The sequence below is a fragment of the Henckelia pumila genome, chromosome 3, assembly GCF_033568475.1.
Source record: "Henckelia pumila isolate YLH828 chromosome 3, ASM3356847v2, whole genome shotgun sequence".
In the NCBI taxonomy this organism is placed as follows: domain Eukaryota; kingdom Viridiplantae; phylum Streptophyta; class Magnoliopsida; order Lamiales; family Gesneriaceae; genus Henckelia; species Henckelia pumila.
The window spans coordinates 64,241,015-64,265,582 of NC_133122.1; the positions used below are offsets into that span (position 1 = coordinate 64,241,015).

The 24,568-nt window shown below is 35.5% G+C and overlaps 1 protein-coding gene and 1 pseudogene across 4 annotated transcripts; one reads left to right on the top strand and one right to left on the bottom strand.

Annotated features, from left to right (window-relative positions):
- Positions 1-6,508: 6,508 nt before the first annotated feature.
- Positions 6,509-12,995, top strand: LOC140888892 (serine carboxypeptidase-like; annotated as a pseudogene).
- LOC140893043 (uncharacterized) lies at positions 10,558-11,918 on the bottom strand. Of its 4 annotated transcripts, none has more exons than XR_012152990.1 (4): positions 11,655-11,918; positions 11,339-11,459; positions 11,061-11,232; positions 10,558-10,901 (listed from the first exon to the last, which is right to left on the bottom strand). XR_012152990.1 is itself a non-coding variant. In XM_073302115.1 (3 exons), exons 1-3 carry the CDS (start codon positions 11,880-11,882, stop codon positions 10,729-10,731), a joined length of 522 nt encoding a protein of 173 aa, XP_073158216.1. In that variant the 5' UTR covers positions 11,883-11,918; the 3' UTR covers positions 10,558-10,728. The 4 variants fall into 4 exon arrangements, 2 of the variants coding, with proteins under 2 accessions (XP_073158216.1, XP_073158218.1); XR_012152989.1 differs by having other exon boundaries at positions 11,331-11,459; XM_073302115.1 differs by lacking the exon at positions 11,061-11,232.
- Positions 12,996-24,568: the final 11,573 nt, after the last annotated feature.

The window sequence follows — 24,568 nt, forward strand, 5'->3', positions numbered from 1 at the left end:
TGAGATAAAGAAAAATAATTTGCTAGCGGAAAATCAGTTGAGAATGAAATGTTATTACAAATATAATCTTTGAGACGCGCAGGTGGACGCCTGATACGCTGGATATGATTATTATTGATGAAAGGATTAGATTTCACGGAAGGGTGGATTGAGCTATCAAGCTGAGGAGATGTGGGAATCGTCACTGAATGATCGTTGGAGTGATCAATTGGATTATGAGATATTGAATCCTTAGGAGAAGCTCCAGGAGGTAAATTTATTGATTGTCATCTATTGGGGTAATGGAAATTGAATTCTTTGATGATGAAGATGAGAGATCATGATATGAAAAAAATTGACTCATGGAATATAACATCACGAGAAACATATATTTTTTGAGATTTAAAATCGTATATTTGATATCCAGTTTGACCATGTGGATAACCAACGAAGATACCGGGTTTGGCTCGCTCATCAAATTTGTGTCGAATATTCATATTTTTTGCAAAACATAAACATTCGAAAACACGAAGAGATGAATATGATGGAACGGTTCCAAGTAAGACGTGATGAGGTGATTTATATTGAAGAATCGGAGTAGGAAGTTTGTTTATAATAAAAGCCGCAGTGAGAATACATTCACCCCAAAATGAAATAGGAAAATTCACTTGAAATCTTAAAGTGCGAGCAACACCATTTTGTTGTGTGTGTGTGTGGGGGTGGGGGGGGGGGGGGGTGGGGTCCAACACAACTACGTTGGTGAGTGATTCCATTATCATGAAACCAAGTTTGCATTTCTTTCGAAAGAAATTCATAATCATTATCTGATCGAATGGTTTGAAGTTGAGGAAGAAAAATTCCTCCGTTGCAAGAACTTATACGAGAAATTTTCGTATTGAATTGACGACTGATTTCATAAAAAAAATGAATTAACATGTTGAAAGTTTCAGATTTATGTTTCAATAAATAAATCCAAGTGCACCTTGAATAATCATCAACGATAGTGAGAAAAAAATGAGATCCATTTTTAGAAGGTACAGAAAAAGAACCCCAAATATCAACATGAATTAATTCAAAACAATGAGAAGAACAAGATTTACTTCAAGAAAAAAAGAAGACGTGACTGTTTAGCACGGGGGCAAACATCGCTCATGAATTATTTATTTGCAATAACACTTGGAGAATTCTTGACAATAAAATCAAAACGATACCTAGATGGATGACCTAGACGAGAATGTCATAGGTCAAATTTATTACATTTCTTGAAAGAAAAAGAAGAATTTAAAATTAAATTTTCATCTAAATAAAAGAGACCATTTCGAGCACAACCCCGACCAATCTTCTTCGTCGTTGTGTGGTCCTGAAATATACACTCAAAAGATGAAAAAATGGCATCACAATTTGTTGACTTTGTTTATTGTGAAATAGATAAAAAATTGAATTTGAAGGATGGAATGTGGAAAACATTCGTGAGAGTAAGTAATGATGAACAATTAACCGTGCCTATGTGTGTCACAGGCGCTTGAGAACCATTCGGTAATTGAACTGATATATTTTTATGTACTTTATAATACGAAGAAAAAAAGAGAGAGATGTACATATATGATTAGAAGCACCTAAATCAATAATCCAACAAGAAAGAAAACAAGTAAGAGCCGTACCTGCCAAGTGGACTGAAGATCCACCAGATTCTTCTTTGGCGATGAGTGCAAGGAGTTTATTATACTGTTCAGATGTGAAATGACTAGCGAATGTAGCGGAAGGTGACTCTGTTTTCTTTACAGGTTTATCTTGTTTATCTGGAAAAGCATGAATCTGATAGCATGTAGCGAGAGTATGACCATGCTTGTTGCAATGCTCACAGAAAGGGCGTTGGCGTTTTCCTGTGGCTCGATACGGTGGCTTATACGTTTGAAGTGCTGCTGAATCAATAGTAGGAGTAGTTTGAGTTTAATTTCTTGTTGTTTTTCTTCTTGACGTACCAAATTATAGATACGTTGAATGGAAGAAAATGGCTCCATCAACAGAATTTGACTGCGAATAGCCAAAAAACGATCATGTAGCCCTTGAAAACTCCATGGCACGATCTTGATTTTTTTGATCAATAATGCTTTTAGCATTGCCGCAAATACATGGAGTGATAGTGGTAATGGAACTGAGTTCGTCCCACAAAGACTTGAGTTGTGTGAAATATAGAGAAACAGATATACCATCTTGGTTGAGAGCGGATATTGATTGCTTCAACTTATAGATCTTAGGAGCATTTGATTGAGAAAAACGATCCTTTAGATCTGTCCAGATTTGTGCTGCAGTTTCAACATATAAAATACTTGGACGAATTTTTGGTGAAACACAATTAGGGATCCTGGGATCCAACTTCCAACTAGATCATTGCAACGCTCCCAGTTGGAAATATCATCCTTTTCCTTTGGCATTGTGAGAGACCCATCGACAAAGCCAAATTTATTTTTGGCATGGAGTGCCATCGTTACGGCACGACTCCATGAACCATAATTGTCACCTGTCAATAAATGGGTAACAAGGTTGGCAGAAGGGCTATCAGAGTGATAAATGGCATAGAGGTCAGTTTTGATTGGAGGTGTGGAGCCCATGTTTACATCAGCCATGTGAAGGAATGAGAAAAAGAAATGATAAAAAATGATATGTGATATTTCAACCTGATACTGATACCATGTGAAAATAGAGATCCCAAAAAGTTGATCGTTTATTTCTTTCTGATGTTCAATATATAGATACACTACAAGGAAGAGAGATTACATCAAAATAGGAACAGAAAATTTGTTACAACAAATAAATCTAATCTATTTGATAAGATCTAAACTAAAAACAAATATGAATATTAACAAACAAATCATATTGATTTGATATCGTCCAACACTAATAATTTAATAAACCAGCTATGAATATTTGAGTTGAGATTTCCAAGTGTTAAGCATTTATCTTCCATTGATCTTATCACATAAAGAAAAAATAAAAAGTTTGCTAATTTTGAGATATTTATGAACAACTCTTGGTAGAAATAATCAGCTACAAATAATGATTAAAATAAACATGGAGTTTTAAAAAATTTCATAAGAATTGTCATGAATTATATATTTTTAGTAACAAGTGGAACGAAACATTTTTAATTAAAGCTTTGGAACAACGTTAAGTAAGTTTAACAAGATGTTGAGAATTGTAATTCAATTATAATAGTGTTTACAATATTTAATTCAATATAAGAATTGAGAATGTATGAAATAAACGGTTGTTAAATTAAAAGTTATCTATCTTAAAGAAATCTTGCTGCTTGTAAAACTTCATGATAGACCACTTTTTTTTATTCATTTGATATTTAATTTAGAACTTAGTAGCAAACAACAAAGAAAAAATAAAACAAATGAAGGAGTTACAGAAACCAAAATGTCAGAGCCTAGGAACTTAGTAGCAAAAAACGAAGGAAAATCAAAGTAAATGAAGGAGTTAAGAAACCAAAATATCACAGCCTTGAAATAAGTTGAGGGGGGTTAGTTGGACCTTGCTATTATTTGGTTATTATACTGTCAGGGTTGTTTCAAATACAAAAAGGGTTTACTTTTGGATGATGCAGTTGTTGATGTCGTACATTTAGACCGCGAATAACTTGTACCTGAAGAAATGGGAACATTTAAGTTGTAATAGCTTAAATGATGCGTAAATGTAAATTAATAATTTTTCTATATTTGAAATTATATTTAAGCAATAATTTTAAATATCTTGTATATATATATTTTTTGGAGCTACGAACTATTGTTTTATATGGAAATTAATATGGATAAGAAATTACTTACCAAAAAGTTTTTGGAGCGTAAGAATGATAAGTTTATCAGTCTTCCTTATGAGCTTTGAAGCTTTTTTGTGTTGGCATGTCTTTGGAATCCAAGCTTCTTTTACTGGTTGAGCATGTTTGATATTCAGTTGTATGTGTTGCTGCACGCTCCTCTGCTACTTTTGAAGTGCTTTCTTGGGAGCAATGGCGGAGCCAGGATTTTAGCTCTGCCCGGACTAGAATTTTTTTGAGAGAAACTCAAAAATTATAGAAGCTAAAACTCAGATTTTTGCGGAAAAAAACTTTAGAATTTGCTAAAAAAAACCCAAAAGAAAATTTCGTCAAAATTAACCACAAAGAATTAAATATTTATCAATTTATATGCAAACTCCATCATTTTTTGTTTTTTTTTTTTGTTTTGTTTTTGGAATGGTTTTGAAAAGTAAAATGTGGGCTATTTGATTTTTTTAATTGGGTTACCCGGGCTAATATAACATTAGCCCAAAAATACTACTTAATTAGTTTTTAAAAAATAATTAAACTACATAAAAAATATTTTAAAAAAATTGGGCCACCGGGGCGGCCATGTGTGTCACCAAATCTTTATCAAGATGTGAAGATGAACTTAGTTCTTTATATCTGTACGTTCCTGATGAAGACTCATATTGCGGAAGGCATGTTATGATAGTATTTTGGACAAACCTTCTCCCTCTTGTTTCACTCTTAGATGTTTTGATATGGAAAAGACACCGTGAATCTTTGAATTTTTCATTTATCATATGCGGCTTCAAATTTTCTTCCTAAAGGATAATTGGATGCAAAAGTTATGAAAATGTTTCTGGTGTTCGAATAATTTTTTCGTTTGAATTAAATATACCTCATTCCGCGTTAATGATTTTTTCGGCTGATGTACTTAATAATACTTCTGCTTCTTTGTTTTCTATATAGGCAACCAAAGTTCCTGTTCCATGAAGTAAATCCACCTGGAAACGTAACATGTACACATTTGTTAAATAAAAATATGAGGTAACAAAGATTTGTAGTGGGAATTTGGATATTATATCTATAATGGATTTAGGTTTATAAGGTATTAAAATAACTTTAAGTGGTTTGGGGCTTGGGAAGTCGTTATTACAAAAAAGACATCTGAATTCACATCTGTATATAGCTCCACAACCTTTCAAGCAGTCTGGGCAAGCTAAAAAGTGCAGATGATGTTGTTGTTCTGAGATTTTGAGTGTAGCTTTAACCCAAAAAGATTTAACCTGTAATTGGGAATGTAGCTATTATAATATTTGTTTATGACATATGTATGTGTGAATATATTTATATGCATATGTATCACAATATCAATAAACATTTAAATGCCCGATAAATGTTAAATATACATGGATATATAGATCACATGATGGGTTTAATGTAAAAAACAATCCTAAAAAATACAGAATGTTGCATATTTATCATATATGTATAAATATATATCATACTATCAATAAAATATTTAAAATATCCGATAAATATTAAATATACATGTATATATAGATTATACAATATTTTTAATTTTAAAACATATTTTAAGGTTCGAAAAAAAAATCACACTTAATACTCATATATTTATATACATATACAATAAAAAAAAAATTGTTTAAAGAGTTTTTTTTAGTTTTTAAAAGTATTTTTTAAACATTATTCTTATTACTTATTATAGAATTAAAATTTTTTACATTTTAATTTTATATTCAAAATTTTTATATTATCTAATTTAACCATATTATAGATTATATATAATCCGTGTATGGTGAAATTCTAATTTTTTAAAAAATAAAATTAAATTAGTGGCAGCGATGTAAAGGGTTTCCTCTGCACAGCAGAAGATCCGCACCCTATTTTTCATCGATCAGAGGTGATATAAATTTTTTTCAGTACAAAACTATATATATCGGTGATACCTTTCGAAATTTCAGTATCATAAGTATGCAAGTTATACGTATTAAAAATTTTGATACTCCAAAACAAATTATTATTTTTATTGATTTCATTTTAATTAATGAATTCAACAAACCAGAATTTAGAACCTATGTTTGTACTAAAAAAAAACATATTTTTTTTATAAAAAAACCAAATTAAAATAAAAGAGTTTTTTAAAAAAAATACAAAAAAGCAAAAAAAAAAAAAAAAAAAAAAAAAAAAAAAAAAAGAAGAGCCTGTGCCATCAAATTGATGTACTCTCTAGACGGACTTCAATAATTTCCGTTTCACACTGCATAACATAAAATATAATCCATTTTCACTATAGTACTATAAATAGGAGAATCAACTAAATTAGTATAAAATTTGGTATCGTTACTATTTTGAAAAGAATAGTTTTAAAGGTGTCACTAATATATCATATTTTGAAAATTGAAGAGTCAAACTTAAGAAATTCACACAATAGATGCAAAATTTTCAATTTTATATTACAACACTTGAGATTTTTCCAACATGAAAATTTAATCAGGAAGACATGTGTTATTGAAAAATTAGACAAAAGTAAATAATTAGAAAAATCAATAAATGTCACACTAAGATTTAAAAATTTTGAGAATTTCTTTTAAAAATTGCATGATTGATGATTATATAAAAGGAGTATTACCTTAAAACATTTTCTTTCTCACAAAAAATGCTATAAAAACTGGCCTTTGTAGTGCTGCTCAGAACTCAATCATGAACAAAGGAACTCTAATGGCTTGCACATTTCTTCACCATTGTTACCTTTTCACATTTGTCTCTGTGTTCTTAATTTCTGCAACATTTTCATTAGCAAGAACCTTCAATGACGATCATTTTTCCAATATGAAATCACCAAAACCAGAGTCTCAGGCAGAAAGGCTCATCAGATCATTCAACTTGTCCCCAAAGCATGGTATGAACAATCATGTCGGGGAAGTTTCCGGATACAGATTCGATAACGAATCGAGGATCGTCGAAAGGAAGATTAAGTTACCATTTGTTTTGGAAACAAGAGGATCTATCTCTGACTTGGGTCATCATGCTGGCTACTATAGAATAAAGCATTCCAAAGCTGCAAGGTATATTGTTGCTTGACACTTTTAAATACGGATTTCGGTAGCAGTGAATTAGCTTTATTTTATGAAAATGGCCCATTCAAAATAACAAAGAACCTCTCCTTAACATGGAACGAGTTTGGATGGGATAAGGTATCCAATATTATATACGTCGACCAACCAACGGGGACCGGCTTTAGTTACAGTTCTGCCGATGCTGACATTAGAGAAAATGAGGAAGGTGTTAGCAATGATCTATATGACTTCTTGCAGCTCTTTTTCAATATCATGATTCTCCATTTCATGAATACAAGGAATTATGATTCTTGATTTCTTAATATCTAAAGAGTTTTATGATGTCTACTGTCAGGAGTTTTTCAAGGGGCATCCAAAGTTTGCAGGGAATGATTTCTACATAACCGGAGAATCTTATGCGGGGCACTATATTCCTGCGTTGGCTTCTCGAATTAATAAAGGAAACAAAGACAAAGAAGGCATTCATATCAATTTAAAGGTTTTTATGTGCTTCTCAAGTAGTTCTGTATGTTGCTGCCATTGAATATCATCTAGTCAGAAAGTTGTTTTTACGGATCCGAATTCTTATTTCGCAGGGAATGGCCATAGGAAATGGATGGACTAACCCAGAAATCCAATATCAAGCGTACACCGATTTTGCTTTGAAAATGAAACTACTCACACAGGATGAGTACGATAGCTTTAAACCAGATGTTTTACAATGTGCAAAAGCAGCTAAACTTTGTGGTATTACTTTAAACTTCAGCCTTCCATGTGTTTCCATATATATCGACGACGATAAAAATAACTCTGCTGTCTATTGCTGTTCTTTAGGCCCAGATGGTGGACCTAAATGTTACCAGGCACAAGAACTTTGCAATGACATCTTCTTAAAGATAACATACACTAACGACGGAATAAATGTAAGCTATATTATTCTTTGACATGTGCTTATCATGTCTCTTGAGAACAAGATACACTGTTTAACTACAAGAAGCATTTTAACTCGTGTGGCATGTGCAGTACTATGATATAAGAAAGAAGTGCAAGGGTCTCATGTGCTACGACTTCTCTAACCTGGAGCGGTTTCTGCGACTGGAACCCGTCAAAATCGCTCGGTGACATAGAGTTCGTCTCATGCAGCACCTCAGTGTACTACGGCATGCTCGGAGACTTGATGAGAAATCTTGAAGTAGGAATACCTGCACTATTGGAGGATGGGATCAAGTTACTTGTGTATGCTGGAGAATATGATCTGATATGCAACTGGCTCGGTAAGAAAGACTCCAGCATAGAGCTTCTGAAAGTACTACACATCTCATACATTTACATTTTACATATGATCTGATATGCAACTGCCATGAAATGGTCGGGGCAGAAGAAATACTTAGCAGCATCCACGGCTCCATTCACCGTAGATGGTGCAGAGGCTGGATTGCAGAAAGGATATGGACCACTTGCTTATCTGAAAGTGCACAACGCCGGTCATATGGTTCCGATGGATCAGCCTAAAAATTCTTTAGAAATGATAACAAGGTGGATGAAAGGCCAAAGCCCCTTGAGTCAGGCAGGTTATTTGTGATTTGCCACCATTAATGGAGATATATAATAAGAATAGCATCCTACTTTGATACACAGAAGCCCGACAGATATCCTGCTGATGTATTTGTGCAACTAATCTACATGAATGAAAACTTTAGCAAAAATACAGTGCCGTATTTATCTGATGACTTGCATTCTGTCATTTTTGGGGAGAGTAAGATGAGCCAATGAAAAGAGCCAGAAAAAGGCAGTCCATTATGTATATTCAGATGGAAAAACAGAATATGGTCTCAACTTTAGATTTAAGCATCCAAAAATAAACAGATCCACGAAAACAAGAACGAATCTAATGCTAAACCAGTATTATGATCGTCAGGATTTCCTAATCAATCCTTGTATAGAAAATAAAGTTGACACACTCTCAGCTAACAGATTAGTCGTCATTCGAGATATACTCTCCTCTAGGCATCATCATAGAGCAACAGAAAGTAATCGGTTGCAAGAGCAAAGATTACGTTTTCTTTTCGCTGTCATGGCGAGAAACTTTCTTAAGAACTTCGTTATGAATTTTAAGTTCCAAAAATATTGTTGGTCGGTGGCAAAGCACGGGGCTTTGAATGCAGCAGGTGAATAATACTAACAATATCATATTTCAAATTAAGTTAAGATAAATTTGAAAATGTTAAATCATTTTCCCAATCATTCTGGCATAAACTTTTGTGACAGTGCTTCTAGAGATCAAGGGAGTGTTTGCAATCACTAAAAAAAAGTGATTGTTAGCTTTTGGCTTAAAAAATTCATTTTTGTGTGTTTCTTAAACCTAGATTATGTGTTAGCTTATGCTTAACTTAATTGAAATCCAAAGGCTAATCATGTGGTGATTATGATTCTCCAAAAGTGATTCTAAATAGAAGGTCATTGTTAAAATAACTCTAATCACTTATTTATCAAACACTACCCAACTTTGATTTTTAGATTTTTTACATTTGTTTCCAAACACTACCAACTTTTGATTTTTCTTAAATTTTTTATAATCTATAAATTAATCACTTCTACAAAAGCACAATCTATTGCAAACACTCCCTAAATATAATGTGATAATCCACTTTGTAAAATTGACATGTGCATCCGGTATACAGCAGTGGGGTATCAATCAAAGGATGGATAAAAAAAATTAAAAGACAAGGATAAATAATATACAGCGTGAAAAAGTATAGATCGTTGGGGAAAACAATGGATATTGAGATTGGCGAAGCTCTCTTTGAGAGGAGATGCAAAAAAATTTGCAAATGTGATAATAATGCAGTGTTGACGTGGTGCTATTGTATAGTGTTGTATGAACACTTCCGATTATAAACACTAAAACTGCAAAAAATCGAAAGATACGTGACTAATAGTGAAATTTGAGTAATTATAAAAATCAACACATGGCAAACTAAATCTTTAAAGTTTGAATTATTGAGAAAATCACATAATTAGATTTTTTAAAGAGATATTACATCAATTCGTCTCACACACGAAAATGCTATAAAACTGGCGTTTGCATTGCTTATCAGAACTCATAAACAAACTTTTGTGTTGGCAGCAACACTTTTTTGCCATTATTGCGTTATATTTCTATGTACAATATCTGATATCGTGTATTATATATACAATATGAGCTTAATGTATGTGCAACCTTGAGTTGATAGAGAATCAACACTACAATCAAATCAATAGATGAATGTAGTCTCCACTAAACAATTTTCAAGAATTTAATCTCTTTGTCTCCGGGCTTAACCTCTACCTGCCAGTTTTTCCACAAACTTTTTCCATAAGACTCGAGCATCAAACATTATCAGAGAGCTTAACTTGTTTCCAGAACTCAATGTGAACATATTGTTATGACAATGCAGTCACAGAAATAACAGTTGTTCCATATGAACACTCTACAGTTCCATCCATTTTCATAACCTTTTATTGATACAAAAATGTTAAAGTGAATCAACGGAAAAGGTCCGAGAGAAAAAAACCTAGCTTCCATTTCTTTATTCACAAATTTGACTGCAAAAAATTGAGAAGGAAAGCAGAGGAGATCAGTTGTAACTGCACAGGGTTTATACTTGGAGGGAATGGTGATGTTACAAGAATAAATTCCATCAGTTGTGCCATGAAAAAAGAAGGATAGTATGAAAATAAACCAATCAAGGTTACATTGATGATAGGATAACCAGTTTCCGCAAACCATTGAATTGCATTGGCTAGCAGTGAGCCATGTATAATACAATGACTAGAGTCAGAGGCTCGTCCAAAAATTTACCCAGCTGAATATATTTTTACAACTCAATGCAATAAAATTTGTCAAGGAACACCTCTTACATGGTACAATTCCCTCATTGTCTCAATAGCTGGTTGAAAACCAGTCCTTAAGGGCACAACTGACACCACTCGCTGATGCTGGGCATTTCCATTGTTCGGGTTTGATAATGTTACAGTTAGCATCTCTCCCTCCAGAACCCTGCCAGCAGTCATTGCTGAGAAAAGTAAAATGAGTCAATATTATGAGTCCGAAAACTGAAAAGGCATTCCCATATGTTCATTCTGATGGGAAAACAGGATATGTCTCAACATGAAATGCAAGCATCCAAAAATAAACAGATTCGTGAAAACAAGAATAATAATCTAATACATACCATTACTTTTATTGTAGGTAATCTCCAGATATAGTGTGAATTCGGTGAATCCAAATAAAAACCATGTTATAGTTCCTCGACAAAATCATAGATCACTAAGTCAGAAGTAAGTTCACTTTTCCAGTTCAATTCACAGTTCAGTCACATTTACAAGCTGTAAGTTACACCTTTCCTACATCTCACAAAATTCATAGAAAAATTCACTAGTATACAAAGCAAAAATTAAAAACTCAATAATGATATTTAGACAAGATTTGGCATAGAACTAACAAATGTACCAGCATGAGGATGAGTCTTGGCAAATTCAAAGAATTCGTCTGCCGAGCAACCAAACAACACTCTTGCAGCCCTGTCAAACATTACCACCACAAAAACCTTCGTATCCGTAGCAATAGATACCTGCAAACATTTTCCAAACAGTTAACATAATATCCAAGCTCTTCCCAAGAAAATCACGTCTCTGTAAAGTATTTCAAGAACCCAAAACATGGACCTTTGATAAAACAGCAAACAATCCAATAAAAGACAGAACTTTGTACATAAATCCTGCAACATTAAAGACTTTTGCAATCCCAGATCATTGAAAACACTAACAAGAACACGAAAGAGGCGCTTGGAAGCAGACGCAAGTGGGTTGAAACTGCTGCTAAAACTGCAGTATCTGCAAGCAGCGGAGGTATCGGGGAGAGTCTTGTCACAGGCGGAGCAAACTCGGTAGCATAAATTGGTGTGGTCGATCGCCACCACAGTACACATTATCGTTGCTGGCGAATCATTTCTCACCATTGGCCTTTTCCTCGTTTTGGATTCATCGGAGTTCATCGCACTGATGTCTGAAGAGGAAGAGAAGATGGCAGAACCCTGAATTAAATCGGGTTTTTTAAAATTAATTAATAAAATAAATAAATTTATGAAAATAAAAATATCGAATAATTATTTTAAAATAAAATAAATAAAATTAGTGGCCGCGATGCGAAGGGGTGGGAATTTCAAGCCTCGCCTCTTTTCTTTTCTTTTCCCTTTTTTTTTTTTTGAGCCAAGCCTCGCCTCTTAGATTTATTATCGAGTTTTTTTTCCTTTTTTTTTGAAAAAATATCTTGATAAATAGTTTATTTTTTATAATTTGAAAAAATCATAATAAATCATGTAAGCTAATAATTATGAAGATGCTAACATTTTAAAATTAACAACAATAATACATAAAAATTGGCTTTTGGAAAGAAAATCTCAAAGCCACCTTCCACAACCTATGCGGAACTTGTAGCTAGAGATGTAAATGAGACGAACAGTTCGCGAACTATTCGGGTTTCGGCTCGTTAAAAGCTTGTTCGAGCTCGTTTAATGAGGCTCGTTAAGGCAAACGAACCAAGCTCGAGCTTTACAATATTCGGCTCGTTAGCTCGTGAACATGCTCGTTAACAAGCTCGTAAGTCATCTCTTAGACGAAAAAATAAAAGTATTGATATTTAATTTATAAATTTACACTTTATTTATGAAAAATATTGAAAAATCTATAAAAATTAATTTATTAGAATAAAATTACAAATTTTAATAATAATATTATATTTTTTTCAAATATATAATTTAGTTTTTAATTAATTTAATGAATATTTAAATTTATAGTTTAAATATATTAAGCTTGTTTAGGCTCGATAAAAGCTCGAATAAGCTCGTGAGCCATGAATATATTCATTAAATAAGCTCGGGCTCGGCTCGTTTATAAATGAACCGAGCTTGAACATTCAAAAGCTCGGCTCGGCTCGTTTACATCCCTACTTGTAGCCATTCATGAGGGGCTTAGGATGGTGCAGACTCATAATCTGAAAATCCACGAGGTGAACACAGATTTTTTGTTGACAGCGCAAGCAGTCGCTAGTCCAAAAGAAGATTTTAGTTACATTGGCGATATTGCTATCGAAGTATATAAATAATTGATCACAACTGGCCATACAATTCGGTTGAATCATACACGAAGAACGGCGAATGCAGCTGCACATCACCTTGCATTTTTTGTTATTTCTTCCCCCCTTCCTTTTATTTAGAAGCTTGGGAATTTTTCTCTTTGGTTGGTTAATCTTATAATGAACGATCTTTTGCAATAAAATTATAAGTTTTCCAGTAAAAAAAATTTAAAAATTGGGGATATAAAAAATTTCAGTTAAATCATTAAACATATTTTTAATACATTGATAACAATGTAATAAAATAAATAAATAAATATTTTTGTTTGGTTAAGAAATCCGATAATTTAATATTCGTTAGAGTAATACAATTTCTAATTTTTCCCATTCAAAAAAATTTCTAATTTTCCAAATATCCAATACAACATTATAATATATTTGTGCAACAGGTACCAAAGATTAGCATAATGACGCGTTTTTTTTCCTAAACAAGAAATATAATGTTGTTTTGAAACTTGTTCTTATAGCCATGAATTTGGGTTTTATCTGTCACATCAATCGGTTCCATCATTAAAATAAAGGCAATTTAGGTCATGCTTTTTACGGTCCGTTTGGAGGAGGGACGGCCCACCATTTTTTTTTTTTTTTTTTATCTTTTTTATATATTATATTATAATTAATGATTTTAAATATTTTATGTATAGTTAATAAATTTTGAAAAAAATTATATTATTTGAAAAGTTTTTATATATGATTATAAGTTTTAATGATTTACATGATTTATTATAATTTATGTTTGATTATATAATTTATATTATTTATAATGATTTATTTATTGTTAATGAATTTTAAAATATGTACGTCATTTATAATTGTTTACGTAATATTTTTAAAAATTTTAAATTATATTATTTATAATTATTTATTTATTGTTAATGAATTTTAGAATATGTATATTATTTATAATTGTTTACGTGGTATTTTTAAAAATTTTAAAAATTTTATTTATTTTTTTAGTTTTTGATGGGTTGACCCGTCCAACCCATAACCCATGCGGGCTGGGTTGAGTTGGGTCGAGGTATTCGCCAGCCTGTCATCAAATCGGGCCGCACAATTCGGGCCGCACAGTCCCATCTCGTCTAATGACAGACCGAGGCAGGGGGGACCGAATTACAACCCTATTTTTGTTGTTTTCCCAATAACTAACTAAATACATTACTTGAATTTACCCTCTCCCCATAGTCCATATCTTACTTGAGTAACACTCCTGTGAGACAGTCTCATTTGTGAGACAGTCTCATTTGTGAGACGGGTCAATCCTACCCATATTTATAATAATAAGTAATATTTTTGACATAAAATATAATATTTTTTTAATGAATGACCCATATAATAGACACGTCTCATAAAAATGACCCTTGAGACCGTCTCATAGGAGTTTTTGCCATCATACTATATTATTATAATAAAAACCCTCCAATTATCTAAATTTCGATCAATTGGTTGATCTTGATTTAAAATTATCATTATTTTTTAACTTAATTTTTAATAGATAAAAAATTATTATATGGTTTATTCTTTTTTAGTCATTAGATATTTTATTGTTTACCAAAATGACACTTATTTTTTTTTGCTATTTGATATTTTTTATTTGTGAAATGTAACTCACTTTGTAAAATTGATATATATATATTGTGGTTTTTTTTACTATTTATTTAGGATAACGCTATGTTTGTTTATTTTTAAAATTTTACAATTTATTTTTTTATTTCGTTTAAAAAGGGGAATGCACAAGCACATAACGCGTGCAGTGAAATAGTACTCCTTATTAAAATATTATCCTCAATATCAAAATAATTACAACAAAAATAATGCCAAAAAGTGTATTCGAGTTTATACTGTAGATGGACTCTTGACTTTGATTCCTCTTTTATCAAAGAGTTTGTTGCAAACTTGCATGAGTTTTGCACAGTGCGTTACGTACATTTGAATAACGTAATTTTTAGGATATTACTGAATTGAGATTTTACACATGCAGTGAGACAAGGTGCATTAAATGTTACTAGCATAAGGTTTCATCATAAAAACAAGCAAACAAATAAAATAGAGATCATAATACAATTTTATTTAAAGAATAAACAATTTTTTAAATCTATTAGGAAAAGACATGTGTGATGCGAATGGGAGCACACTTACATTGTCGATAAGAGTTGTTAAAGAAATACGTTGATAAATGAATTTATAATTGTTGAAAAACATATCAATGATAAATATTATAATTTGTATAAATGGACACTGAGAAATTATAATATAGAACTAATATCATAATAATGTTATTAAAATAAATTAAGAGAACAAAAAAGTATTGTAAGACCGAACGCTTATCGTTTTACTAAAAGCTATAACTACTGGTAATGGTGCAACTCAAATTTTTAAAATCGCACAGTAGCTCAAACGTCATGGTTCGATCGCTATATCAGCAGGAACAATTATTGCACTCAACAATCCCCTCATAATAATTATACTCCTTGCAATCAATGAAAATCAATTGTAGGACATAGCGTTTGCCGCTTTACCAAAAACTATAGCTAATGATAATGATGCAACTCAAAACTTTTAAATCGTACAACGGACCAAGCGCATGGTTCGATCGTTATACCACCAAGGACAATTATTATATTACACCCAACAAGTATGATCCATTGTACCGTACCACTTATTTTACTGGTATTGATTTATGAAAAATAAACATATAATATAGATAATAAGTTATAAAATTTAAATTGAATCATTATGTCAAATGCTTACTTTCGAGTTTTTACATCAAATAACCCTGTAAAAATATTAAAAATACATGTTTTTCACCAGCGAAAATTTAATAGGCATAATTGTTAAGGGTGAGCAAAATATCGGTCAAACCGAAAAAACCGACCGAACCGAGAAAAATCAAAAATTCGATTCGGTTTATTCGGTTGGTTGGTTGGTTTTGTTTTAAAAAATTATCGGTCAAATCGATTTTCTCTGTCGATATCGGTTTTTTTTAATATATCGGTTAAATCGATATTTATTTTTATATTAAAAAATATATATTGGGCCCTTGACTTTCCTCACGATGGTGTTATATTTATGTTGGGCTTTAGAGATTAAATACCCAATTTTTTATTTATTTATTTAAATCTAGCCTAACCCAAGTACCCAATTGGAAAACATATTTAAAGTCTGAAGTTTCATTCGATTTTCTGTTTTCCAATTTCCCGATTTGTTGCGCCCTAATTCCTCATGGCATAATTCATCCTCATCTTGCTTCACATCGTCTACTGAGCGGAATTTTTTGACTGAAGGCACGCACGCAAAATTGGTAGGGTTTAAACTCTTCACTTTCTCTGTTAACAATTCAATGTAGTTCACTACTCCAATGACACGGCTCCGATCAAGAACAAACCGCACCAATATTAATCACAAGATAATAGCCAATAGATCACTCTATCTTTTCAGCAAATGAATCGAAATTAACCAGCAACACTATAACTCGAATGCAAGAATTAAATGACACCGAAATTACGTGGTTCGGCTATCAACCAGCCTACATCCACGGGAGACCTTCCTTTGTTATAACCCCAACAATCCAGATACAAGTAAATCCTCTACACCACCAGAATACAAATAAGAAAGCTTGAATACTCGAATGAAAAACAAGAACTAAAACAAGTTACAGAGTCTTTGAAATCCCTCTGTTAGACGCCTTGTTCTTCCTTGTCTTGTGTCGATCCTTTCTTCTCTCTGTTTCTGATGATCTTCCTTGTGATCTTCTGTGAAGAGATTGTGATTGTATATATCTGAAGATTGGATTGCCTCTAACTGTAACAACAACTCCCTTTTAAGTTTGTTTCACCACCAGTTAACCTCAACGGCTAGAAGTCACCGACTCTTATTTCCTGTTATTTGGACTTGGGCTTGACAGAATTATTGGCCATGTAACTTGTTTAAGTCCAAGGCCCAAACTAACATGAAATAGACTAAGTGCAAAAAATCAAGCCATTGAGTTCTTCATCCCAATATATCAGACATTACTCCACAATTCTCCACCTTGTCTGTTATGTTGGGCAGTCTCCTCATTCTCCTTCTGATCATGTTGAGTCTAAGTCTGTTACCCCAATCAAGTTAAGACATAACTTGAACTTAGACTGAGGTAATGACTTTGTAAATGCATCAGCTGGATTCTCTTCTGTTCTTATCTTCACAACCTTCACTTCCCCACTTGCAATGATGTCTCTCACAAAATGAAGTTTGACATCAATGCGTTTCGATCTTTCGTGAAACACTTGATGCTTAGACAAGTGTATCGCACTCTGATTATCACAATGAACTTCAACAATTTCTTGCTTCAAACCAAGTTCAGATATCAACCCCTTCAACCAAAGTGCTTCCTTGATCCCCTCAGTTATAGCCATATATTCTTCTTCTGTAGTTGAGAGGGAAACAACATGTTGCAACACAGACTTCCAGCTAATAGCTGTCTCATATGCTGTAAACACTAGTCCAGTGAGTGATTTCCTTGTATCAAGATTTCCAGCATAATCCGAATCAACAAATCCCTCCAAAGGTTTAGTATCCCTTTCTCCTTTCTGAAACAACAATCCAATGTTCACTGATCCTTTCAGATATCTAAGTGTCCATTTCAGAGCATCCCAATGAGGCCTTCCAGGATTTGCCATGAATCTTGACACAACACTTATGGCATGAGCTAAATCAGGTCTACTACAAACCATTGCATACATTATGCTTCCAACTCCACTAGCATAAGGTATAGTTGTCATTGCTTCCTTTTCATCTAAGTCCTCTGGAGATTGACTTGATGATAGCTTATTTTGATGGCCAAGAGGAGTGGTTACTGGTTTAGACTCATGCATATTGAATTTTAGCAGTACCTTGTTTAGATATGCACTTTGGTTTAGAAACAAGTTTCTTTTCTGCCTGTTTCTCTGTATTTCCATACCCAATATTTTCCTTGCTTCTCCAAGATTCTTCATATCAAATTCAGTACTAAGCTCATTCTTTAATTCTTCAATGTCAGCTTTGTTCTTACTTGCTATGAGCATATCATCCACATATAAGAGCAAGTAAGTGTAGGTGAGATTTTCTCCTTCTTTGAAATACACACAGCTGTCATAACAGCTCCTCTTGAAGTTTATCTTCTTCATGAAATCATCAAACTTTAAGTACCATTGTCTGGGACTTTGCTTTAAACCATAGAGAGATTTCTGAAGTAAACATACTTGATTCTTCATACCACTGTCCAAGTATCCTTCAGGTGGTTCCATTAAGATAGACTCCTCTAAGTCACCATGGAGGAAGGCTGTCTTTACATCAAGTTGTTCAAGCTTAAGATCCATTTGTGTAACCATATCCAATATCAGTCTTATTGAATTATGCTTAACAACTTGCGAGAAAATCTCATTATAGTCTATCCCCTCAAGCTGTGAATAACCTTTTGCTACCAGCCTTGCTTTATACTTTAGTTTGCTTTCTGCTGTAGCATCTTCTTTTACTTTATATATCTATTTGCAGCCTAGAACTCTTTTCCCTTTTGGCCGTTCCACTAGTTTCCAGGTGTTATTCTTGAGTAAAGAGTCAAGTTCCTCTTTCATGGATGTCTGCCAACACCTTTTGTTCTTGCTGTTTATAGCTTCCTTGTATGAGGAGGGTTCATCAAACTCAATCTTTTCTGATGTACTTAGTGCATAAGAAACCATATCAGCTTCAGCAAATCTTATAAGAGGTTTTATTTCCCTTCTTTGCATGTCCCTTGCTAATCTGTAAGATTGAGGTTGATCACTTCTTTGAGATTGATCACTGTCTTTAATTGATTCCTGGGTTTCTTCTGTTAGTTTTGTATTATCCTCTGGACTGTCTTTTCCAGGAAACTCCACCTCAATTTGTGATTCCTCATTTTTCTCATCTGCAACCTTAAGTTCTGCTTTCTTAAGATTGTACCCCATCCTTGACTCATCAAAAGTCACATCTCTTGTATTGAAACATCTTGGACCAGTAGCCTCTAGATTCCAAACTTTAAAACCTTTCACACCCTCTGAATATCCTATGAAAATACACTTTAGAGGTCTAGGTTCCAACTTACCTAGCTTTATATGTGCATAGGCTAAGCAACCAAATAATCTAAGGTGTGAGTAATCAGCTGGAACTCCATTCCAAGGAGTCTTTTGATTTAAACCACTTGCAGTGCATCTGTTAATAAGATAAGTGGCTGTTGCAAGAGCTTCACCCCAGAAGGTTTTAGGTAGTCCAGCATTTAGTATTAAACACCTTATCCTTTCTAAAAGTGTGCGGTTCATTCTCTCAGCCATTCCATTTTGCTGGGGGGTGTGTGGCACTGAAAAGTGTCTAGTAATACCCCTTTTGCTGCAACGATCTTTGAATTCCTTTGAGAGGAATTCCAGGCCATTATCTGTTCTTAGGTACTTCACTTTGTAATCTGTTTTATTTTCTACATTCACCAGCCATTCCTTGAATTTTAGTGCAGCTTCATCCTTAGATTTCAACAAGTAAGTCCAAACTCTTCTTGTATGATCATCAATGATGGACATGAAGTACCTACTGCCTCCATGTGTGAGAGTCTTCGAAGGGCCCCATAAATCAGAGTGTATGTATTCCAATGGTTTGGTAGATGTATGCTTCCCTTTTTCAAACTTTACCCTCTTTGCCTTTCCTAGAATACAGTAGTCACAGAAATCAAGACCTTTAACCTCATCACCACAGAGTAGTCCTTGTTTTGATAGTTCCATCAGTGACTTTTCACTTAGATGACCAAGTCTCATATGCCATAGACTAGATCTTGCTTGCACTTCATGTATGAGAGCTGAGCCTCCAATGACTGTCTTTGCTTGTAGTATGTATAGGGAATTCATTCTCAGTCCTTTCATCACTACAAGTGAACCCCTGGAAATCTTGATTACTCCATTGTCAGATTTGAAACTATATCCTCCAGATTCAAGTGTTCCTAAAGAGATTAGATTTCTCTTTAGTTCAGGAACAAATCTAACATCCTTTAATATTCTCTCCTCACCACTATCCATCTGTAATCTGATAGTACCAACTCCTTTGACCCTGCATGACTTGTCATTACCCAGTAGCACCATTCCCTGGTCTGTTTCATTTAGCTCTTCAAACCAGCCCTTAGTTGGACAAATATGATAGGTGCAACCTGAGTCCAGAATCCAGACATTCTTCATATCATTATCAGTCATTACAAGAGCCTCAGCACTGTCATTGTAGTAGCCCGTACCCAAAATCAATGATTAAGGATTAATCAACGCTAATTAAATAGATTGGGTACCGGACGGATCGGAAGCTCCGATGCAGGATCGGAAGCTCCGATGGTATTATGTCAGGCATGACGTGTGGCAGGATCGGAAGCTCCGATCACCCCTATCCGAAGTCAACCAGTGATAGTTTGACACGTGGCAGATAACGATGTTCGGAAGCTCCGATGGCAGGATCGGACTTTCCGATCGAGGAACGGAAGTTCCGATCGAGGATCGGAAGTTCCGATCGTGGTCTATAAATAGGAGGGCCGAGATTCAGATTTAGACGCACCAATAACCTCTTCTCTCTCGATTCCTTAGCCTTCTAACTCAGATCTAGGGAATTCTAGGCGTCCCATCGGGAATCCGGAAGTGGCATAGAGATCCAGGCGTCGTAGCGGAGCTGTGGCCTAGTTTTGAGGCAATCGACAGCAAAGGGCTAACGACGGATGAAGGTATAGCTTTGGCTTCCTAAAAATATTTAGGAGTATGCAATAGCTTACTTAAGGCTTTAAGAGCACTTTAATGATAGTAGTATCATTTGGCAGTATAGAGCAGACTATAGGCATGGACCTAGAGTTGGTAGAGCTTGCACTGATTTGAGGTACGAAAGTATTGTTCGAGATATCCTGACTGAGTATGCATGTATTATGTGACTGCATGGTTTATATGTCATTGATTTATGCTGCATTCATTTGCATGCTGAGCTATCTCCTTCGAGATGTCTATTAGTAGGGTTGTTGTAGTGACCCTTACCTGGATCACCTACTAAACAGAACTTAGGCATGCAATTAACTTTAATAAACAGATATCAGAATAAACTGCGGAAACATTACTAAAATTACAATTCCAAGGCAAGGAATCTGTAAATACCCAAATATAATACAACCAAATCGAAAAGATGTATCAATCCAATGACAACAGAAATAAAACCTAGGCGAAGCTCCAGCTGACCAACCATTGCCTAGCCCTTCTTAGATCCACCCACCTCATCCAATCGCAAACCTGCCCCATGGAATAGGGTGTCCAGAAACATAGAGTACGAGACATGAGCATAAAACGCTCAGCACGAAAGTATGAGTATACATGCATGCAAAGTGAACTCCCTATAAACTCGAGGTCAAGGATCAGATAACAGAGACAGACCGGGCCCTGGTATGTAGCACGCTGTGCCGTCGCTTCAGGAGGTGGCTCCCATACCATAATACCAGTGGATATGCCGGACCCAAAACCATGAAAGTCCATCCACTAACAGGATAGGGTAAAATCCTACTAACAGACATCTCGAACGAGATAGCTCAATATGCAAATGAATGCAGCATAAATCAAGACATATAAATCATGCAGTCACATAATACATGCATACTCAGTCAGGATACCTCGAACAGTACTTTCGTACCTCAAATCAGTGCAAGCTCTACCAACTCTAGGTCCACGCCTATAGTCTGCTCTACACTGCCAAATGATACTACTATCATTATAGTGCTCTAAAAGCCTTAACTAAGCTATTGCATACTCCTAAATATTTATAGGAAGCAAAAGCTATACCTTCGTCCGTCGTTAGCCCTTTGATGTCGATGCCTCCAGAACTTGGGCACAACTCCGCTACGACTACCGAACGCCTCGACGACTCTCGAGTCAAGCCTAGGAAGGCTAGAACAACTCGAATACGACTAGAGTAGAGAGAAAATCCGGAATTGGCAATTGAAAGTGAATTCTCGGCCTTCTATTTATAGACAACGATCGGAGCCTCCGATCCTCGATCGGAACTTCCGAACCTCGATCGGAACGTCCGATCCTGCCATCGGAGCTTTCGAAGATCCCGATCTGCCACGTGTCAAAATATCATTAGTTGACTTTGGATAGGTGTGATCGAAACTTCCGATCCTGATCGGAGCTTCCGATCCTGCCACACGTCATGGATGACGTAATTCCATCGGAGCTTCCGATCGCTCCTTCGGAGCTTTCGATCCTGTTCGAAGCTTCCGAGCTCACCTTCGGAGCTTCCGATCTCTTCCCAAGTAATTTATGATTAATTCCTTAATTACTGATTTTGGTTACGGGCTACTACATTCTCCCCCACTTAAGATATTTCGTCCTCGAAATTAAATCTTAAGTACTGAATGTAATACAGAAATCAGAAACATTCTTTATTCAAATCAAACGTTTACAGAGTTTGCAACTGAATACAACTTTAAGAATGAAATCAAAACAACTCAGGATGGTCTTCACGCATCCTGTCCTCAAGCTCCCAAGTAGCTTCTTCAGTGCCTCGGCGTTGCCACTGAACTAAAACCAGAGGAATGACTTTGTTCCATAAAACCTTATCCTTATAAACCAGGATACGAATAGGTTTCTCAACATAGGTCAAATCCTTGCTCACCTGAACCTCAGACCGCTGCAGAATATGGGACTCATCCGCCACATACCGCCGCAACAGAGATACGTGGAACACGTCGTGAATACTGGAAAGATGTGGTGGCAAAGCTAGTCGATAAGCCAAATCGCCAATGCTCTCCAAGATCTCAAACGGACCGATAAACCTGGGAGACAACTTGCCCTTAAGGCCAAATCTGAGAATTTTGCGAAAAGGTGACACTTTCAAAAACACTTTCTCCCCGACATCGAACTGCAAAGGCCTACGCTTGGTGTTAGCATAGCTGGCCTGACGATCCTGTGCAGTCTTAATCCGTTTCTTGATCCGGTCAACAATGTCTATCGCCTGCTGGATAAACTCCGGTCCCTCAGCCTATCTCTCCCCACTTCTTCCCAGAAGAGTGGAGTACGAAAACGTCGCCCGTACAACGCCTCAAAAGGTGTCATCCCAATACTAGTATGATAGCTGTTGTTGTATGCGAACTCGATCAATGGCAAATGATCCTGCCAGGCTGAACCAAAATCCATGACGCACGCTCTAAGCATGTCCTCCAAGGTACGGATAGTGCGCTCTGACTGACCATCAGTCTCTGGATGATAGGCAGTACTCAAACTGAGAGTAGTACTCATCGCACGCTGAACACTCCCCCAGAATCTAGAAGTAAACCTGGGGTCTCGATCGCTGACAATGCTCACAGGCACTCCATGAAGTCGAACGATCTCCTGAATGTACAACCGAGCCATACGATCCACATTGTACTCCCGGCTATAGGCAATGAAATGCGCTGACTTGGTGAGTCGGTCCACCACAACCCAGATAGCATCACAGTTCCTCGGGGATACCGGCAAATGGGTCACAAAGTCCATTGTGATAAACTCCCATTTCCATTCAGGAATAGGCAGACTGTGAAGCAATCCTCCAGGTCGTCGGTGCTCTGCCTTAACCTGTTGACACACCAAACATCTCGAAACAAACTGATAAACACTGTGTTTCATTTCCTTCCACCAGAAACGAGTACGTAGATCCTTGTACATCTTGTTGCTCCCAGGATGAATACTCACCTTAGTGCGATGCGCCTGAGACAAAATCTCCTCTCGCAACTCTACATCCTGCAGAATCACAAACCTACCAGACAAACACAGAAAGTCATCTGACTGATAGTGAAATCCAGACGAGCTACCCTCGTTAGCTAGACGAGCTAAACGCTGGGTCTTCGAATCAGACATCTGAGCATCTCGAATCCGCGAATACAACGCTGGCTTAGATAATATCACAAACATCTGGATACCCTGCATAGCTTTCTTATGATTGAAAGTATATCCTGAAGTACAACAGTCACTGATCGCACTAGACATCGAACAAGTCTGAAGTGCGGATAGTCGCACATTGCGACTCAAAGCATCAGCGGTGAGATTAGCAGCTCCCGGATGGTACTTAATCTCGCAATCATAGTCCTTAAGCAAGTCCATCCAATGTCTCTGCCTCATGTTCAACTCCGCCTGAGTGAACAAATACTTGAGACTCTTATAGTCGATGAAGATCTCAAATTTCTTGCCATACAGATAATGACGCCAGATCTTCAAAACGAACACAATGGCTGCTAACTCCAAATCATGGACTGGGTAGTTGTCCTCGTGAAGCTTCAGCTGTCTAGAAGCATATGTGATCACATGCCCATTCTAAGTCAGGACACAACCTAACCCCTGCAGAGAAGCATCAGTGTACACCACATACCCCCCAGATCCTGAAGGTAATGCCAACACTGGCGCAGAAGTCAACCGCCGTCGAAGCTCACAGAAGTTCTCCTCACACTCGGAGGACCACTCGAAATCAACAACCTTGCGGGTAAGCTGCGTCAAAGGTCTAGCTAGCTGAGAGAGGTTCAGAATAAAGCGATGATAATACCCTGCT